General features: G+C 40.5%; 1 protein-coding gene across 1 annotated transcript; it reads right to left on the reverse strand.

Annotated features, from left to right (window-relative positions):
* Positions 1–277: 277 nt before the first annotated feature.
* LOC127361397 (cannabinoid receptor type 1B-like) lies at positions 278–3821 on the reverse strand. The gene is made up of 2 exons (XM_051395977.1): positions 3449–3821; positions 278–2742 (listed from the first exon to the last, which is right to left on the reverse strand). Exon 2 carries the CDS (start codon positions 2664–2666, stop codon positions 1242–1244), a length of 1425 nt encoding a protein of 474 aa, XP_051251937.1. The 5' UTR covers positions 2667–2742; positions 3449–3821; the 3' UTR covers positions 278–1241.
* Positions 3822–6130: the final 2309 nt, after the last annotated feature.

The following is a 6130-nucleotide window of genomic DNA, read 5'->3' on the forward strand; positions in this document are numbered from 1 at the left end:
CTATATTCATTTATTTTATATCTAAATCTAGAAGTATGTTTATTTCTTAATAGCTTTTGCCTTTTTGTTTTGAAAAATATTGTCATCTCTTAAGGTCTTAAAAGTCCTCAACTTATCTGTGATGAGGGGTCACAAGAAGACATAGCTTAGGGGCTAGCAAGCCAAAAAAAAAAGTTAGTCCAATGGCTATAAACACAGACAGTCTCACACACTCTCACACACTTTTTAAACTTGAAAAAAAAAAGTCTAGTAAATTAACCACAATGTGACGGATTGCTGAGATTTCATTGTTTTATTGAAAAAAAGAAACCAGATATGTTGACAAAATTATGATAAAAATAGACACATTTTATATATTTATTGAACTCATGTCCTTGCTTATACACACTGTTATGGGACACAATGGCACAATGAATGCAAAGTGTAGCTTCTCACAGAATGCTGTAACTGTTTCATAAGCACATGTGTAATAAGCAGCAACGTAACATTCCCAAATACGTACAGACTAAAGTTTTGATTTGACCAAAAAGCCATTCATATTTCAAAGTAAGACTCACCATTTTGCTTTGCAAAGTACATGTTTAGAAAATATCTACAATAAATACAGTAAAATAACATTTCAACAATTCCAAATATCACAATATCATGGTCTTACAAAATCATTGATGGTTGATTTCAAATCACTAATGGGTTGCTAGTTTTACTTAAAAGCAGTGTTCTGTCACTCAAAACTGACATTTTGCATGAAGGTAGACACAGTTTCACCTTGAATTACTGCCACAATATTGCTATGATATCATGTGGGAGGGGAAAAAAGAAAGAACAAAAAGGACGGCCATATTTTTCTACCTTAAGGCTGAAATCTGTAACTTTATGCACATTCAAACTACAGCAAAGTTGACAGTGCACAGTGTTGTGTTTGTAATGGCTGTTGCAGGAAAAAAATGCCCTTGAGCCAACGAGTTCTTATGAATGTGACTATTATTTACTGAAACCATTTGTCAATAACATAAAAAAGAGAGCTTGTTCTTCCAAAAAAAATATCATCACACGCCACTATATTATTACATGGAATAATAATACAGATTTCAGCTTTAAAGCAACAGAAACATGTTTTTCAGTTCTGTATGTAGGTCATTTTTTGGCACATTTCACAGTAACAGAGCAGTGTACTAGTAGGGTCGGGGCTATTCTACATTATCTTTACTTCACAGTTGCACCAGATCAGGGCAGCTGGTCTCTTAGACCGGCTCTGCAGTGGAAGTCTCCGTCACCCCAGAAACGGTAACCTGGGCTACTTTTACACGAGTTTTTCCGCAGGCAGCTCCATCTTTCCCCGCCACGCTCGCTGTGCCTCTCACACTCCTGCTGTTCCAGTCGCTCTCAGCGCTGTTGTCCAGAGGCTGCGTCGACCCACGGCACATATGGCAGATGTTGAGGAAGGCCCTGCGCAGGTCCTTGCTCCTCATGGCGTAGATCACAGGGTTCACGGTGGAGTTGAGCAGGCATAGCATGCTGCAAAAGGCAAACACAGTCTTGATGAAGTCGTTCACCTTCCCAAAGAGGTCGTAAACCATGATAGCTAGAAGTGGGCCCCAGCAGATTATGAGGGCCACCAGGATCAGAACCAGGGTTTTAGCCAGACGGAGGTCCATCCGGGCCTGTTCGGGCCTCACCGTCTGCACTTTGGTCCCCTCTGCAGTGTAGACAATCACACTCCTCTGGGAGGTGCGGCTCAGCATGCGGACAGCATGGTGGTGGGACTTCCAGAGGATGAACATGTAGGCGTAGATGATGAACAGGACCAAGATAATCGTCATTCCAATCCAGAACATCAGGTACTTCTCGTCGATTAGTGGGAAAATGTCAGAGCAGACAGAGTTGAGACGCTTGCAGTTCCACCCCAGCAGCGGCAGCAGCGAGAAGACAATGGAGATGGTCCACATCACACTGAAGGCAATGACTGCTTTAGTCTTTGTGACTATGCGTTTGTACGCCATAGGCCTATGGATGGAGATGTAGCGGTCGATCGCAGTGAGGAACAAACTGCCAACAGAGGCAGTGAAGGATGCGATGACCCCGGCCAGCTTGAAAAGGAAAATATTGGGGCTGTCCTTCCTGTGGAGGACGTGAAAGTCCAGAAAGCTGTAGACAAAAATTATGCTTCCAATCAGATCAGCCACAGCCAGGCTGCCTATGAAGTGATAGGAAGGCCGAGATCGAAGCGTCTGGGAGTGTAAGATCACACACAGCACCATGAGGTTCTCCAGCACCGTAAACGTACCTAGGGTGAGTGCCAAGATGGCGACTGCGAGCTGCTGACCAGGAGTTAGGATCATAAAACACTCCATGTTGTCCACAAAGTCCTCCCCGCACTGAACCACCCCGCCACTCTCCACAGCGGTGCCATTACCCAGCAGAAAGTCTGTCACGTTGGTGGGGAAAATTGGAGCGAGGCCGCTGTAGAGGACCTCCTTATTTCCAGGGGCGAGTCCAGAGTTACTATCCGAGGCAGAGTGAGGTTTCCCAAAGTGGAATCTGTTCTTGATTAGAGTCGAGTCGATGGAGGAGTCGTCGTAGCTGGCGTCGTTTGAACCGAGATACTGGACACCTGTCATTAGTGTGCTCATTGTGGTGCCTGCTATCCTGTGCAAAGCCAACTTCATGGCTGGTTTGTGGCAGTAGAGATGCTCAGTGGAGAGATGTGTGGTGTAACAGCATTAGACCCATGTGAAAGGACATCTATGAAAGAAAAAAAAAAATTTCCATAAAGAAAATGACTTAATCTTGTTACATACAAATATGTGAATGCATGAAGCAGCATTAATGTTTATTAATGATTCATATGGTGGAAGAGGAATTTGTTGCTGGGAGATATTGGGGGAATCTGTGTATCAGCCAGCTGACTCCAGAGCAGATGCATCCCAGACAATAGTGGGAAACTGAACAGTTGATGACAAACCTGTGCAGCCTCGGGGGAAATCATTGCATTAAGTATGTAGGACAGGCAGGCTTTCTTATTAATTAAAGGAGGTCATTAAGCATTAAGCTGTTTTCTTTTCTCAATAATCACTGGATTAATTAGGCATCAAGGGAGAAACATGATAAAGGGTGTACATATCTGTCCAATGATCCATGTTTAATTTCTGATGCTAGTAATGATGATATTAATAATTAACAGTCAAGTTTACATGAAGATTTTGTAATAAGACATTTAAAGAGGACACACAGTGCTGGCTAACAATTAAACATGACATGACCCGTTGCGAATGAGATACGGTTTAGTTTGAGAGCAAAAGAAAATGTCTAAAACCAGTTTGGATCAAAGATTTGCTACAGAATTGGGCGCTAATATTCACATTAAAGAAAACAAAATAACACAAATGATCATAGTGATAACCGATTAGAACAATAATAAAAGCAGAAAAAAAAAAAAAAAATCAAATACCTTGATTTTCTCAGCCTCAGCAACATCTTGCCCCGATCCATGCCGGGGAAAAAAAACAAAAAACAATTAAACTGGGAGTAAACCAGTCTGCTGTGGTTGTCTCCACTCTCTCCACCAACAGTTACAGCAACTCCAAGAGAAGATCTGGAAGCCGGTGTGAAATTATATTTGTTGTTGTTTTGATGATTTGCCGGGGGAATAACGGTGAGTTGACTCCCCAGACTCTGTCAGTGTCAAATACAGTAACGGCAGACTTGCAGCCGGTGCGCACTGTGTGTGTTTGAGGGAGCGGTGCGGTTATGAGGCTGCTTTTTGTGCGCCTGCTGGTCACGTGGTCTGAGGTGTTTGAGCGCAGTAGGAAGTGCATCCCTGAGCATCATCCACACCTATTTATACAGGAGCAAAACTGCTGCTGCAGGCAACACATAAAGACCAGCCTCAAGCCCATGTGTGTTCAATGGAGATTGCATTTACTTCCTCATTGTTCAACTCAATATCAAGTTTTTTTTTTTGCGTTCTGATATGATTTAAAACCAATGTGTAGAAAAATACAATGGTAACACTTACATTTGCCACAAACTGGGCATTTATCATAAATCATTGGTTGTTTTTTTTCCCCACCAAATATGGAAATAACGTTCAAGGTTCTGCTTTATTGTCATTACAATAAAGGATTACATAATGAAATGCAGCTGTAGCACCTTTCCTGCAACATACACAGAAAATATACAAACAGATACTCCAATATTCAAATTAAGATTTAAAAAAAGGCATTAAAAGAGAACCAAACATATACATGGCAATATACATATATAACATATATTATCATTTATTGTTTTTAAGTGCCTTTTTAAAACTATTATTTTGATATAAGTTTACTCTTTTTTAAATGTAGCTCCAAAGCAAGGAATAATAAGAAGAACTAAATTATATTTACAAGGAGGACACACAGGCACATTTATGTTTTGGGTCAATTAGACACCAAAGAAGTTACATTTTTTAAATTAATAAGGATAAATATTATCTTGCAAGAGGTAGTGCTGCATAAAAAGTTCTGTCAACACCAATCATTTCAGACTATTTCTATCACAGAAAACCAACAATCCCCTTTTGGACAGTGGTGGAAAACAACTAAGTACATTTACTCAACTACTGTACAATTTTGTGGTACTTGTGGACATATTAATGTGTTAACAATCCAGTAATATGGAATATCACTCTGAAAGAACCATTTTGCATAATGAGATACCTAAAGTGAATACCAAATGCATTTGCTGATATTTATATGTATATACTTCAGTAAAATATTGCATGCAGGACTTTTACTTGTTACACAATATTTTACATTGTAGTATCGCTACAACTTACTGCTTTTGGAACATGACTGTTACAGTAATCACCTGCTGACAGTAACAATAAAATAAAATAAAAGACACCATATAATAACATTTTTGTGCAATTTTAAAGTGATCGTGTTACTAAAAGTCCCTTCTGAACATCCTCCACTATTTATCTATTTATTTACTGCAGTTAGGGGTCACATGCACACACTATTTAGAGTCCTTTTCCTGTCCTGCGCAGCTGCGCAATTATTTCCACTATGCACTCCCAGCAGAGCTATCTCCCAAATTACATGTATCTTGTTGTGGAAAATACATGACATTTGGCGATGCAACATCATGAGAAAACAATGAAAGGCATTGCGCATGATGCCAGTGCCTCCAGTTCTGGCAGAACAGAAGAGGCTGAGGAGTCATCCAACTAATTACTGAACACTTGTTATGCCGTGCTTGAAGCAGATTCAAGCAGCCATTGATCACTTGTGGTTGAACAGTAAATCCAATATGTATGTTTTTATGAAGATAATTTACACAGGCAGACAGTGTAAGTGAAACATCTTATTGATGACTGTTGATTGGGAAATTCCTCTATAATTAACATATTTAAAGTGTCTTCTGTTTCATTCCTCTTCTTCAGGATGAAGTTTTACTGTGGGTTTGGCTTGAAAGCAGCATCAGTCATCTCTCAAAGCAGGGGGCAGACTAATCGACAATCCACATCCATCATAATAATTATCATCAATATTTCAGTGTCACTCTCACCAAAGCATCAGTGAAAGAGACAAAGCTGTCTGCGATGACAAAAGGCATCTATACGCCTGTAACAGCGACTTGTCAATTTTTCTAAATCCTCTTCCACCATGTGGGCCGTGCAGTTATGGGAGGCTGCTGCTATTGTTTCACGCCCATCTGCCTTTGGTGGGGAATATTGCTTGTGATTTACAGTGATTGATTCTTTGCAGGATTCCTCGTGCAAAAGCATCATAATGCATCTCATTTAATATTGATCCTTTTCCGTTAACAGTCAGTTGCTATATGAGTGGCTGCCTACATTCATCGCTTTCAGTCCACACAGGCTTCAGATCTTCCTAAATAGACACATTCAAGCAATACATGCAACAACATATGAATTATAGGGCATATTTGTTAGATGACATAAGACCATTCTGAGGGTTATTCTGTGAGAGCAAGAAACATTTTCGGGCTCGAAATGTTGTTGTTACACACAGCACGTTGCAAGACGAGACTCTAAAGCAGGCTGTCTCTGATGTGTTTGTGTCAAGGGGTTGGAAAATGGGAGAGAGTGGGGAGGGAGGGAGGGAAGGAGGGAAGGAAGGGTGAG

This window comes from Dicentrarchus labrax, unplaced genomic scaffold (assembly GCF_905237075.1).
Source record: "Dicentrarchus labrax unplaced genomic scaffold, dlabrax2021, whole genome shotgun sequence".
NCBI lineage: Eukaryota > Metazoa > Chordata > Actinopteri > Moronidae > Dicentrarchus > Dicentrarchus labrax.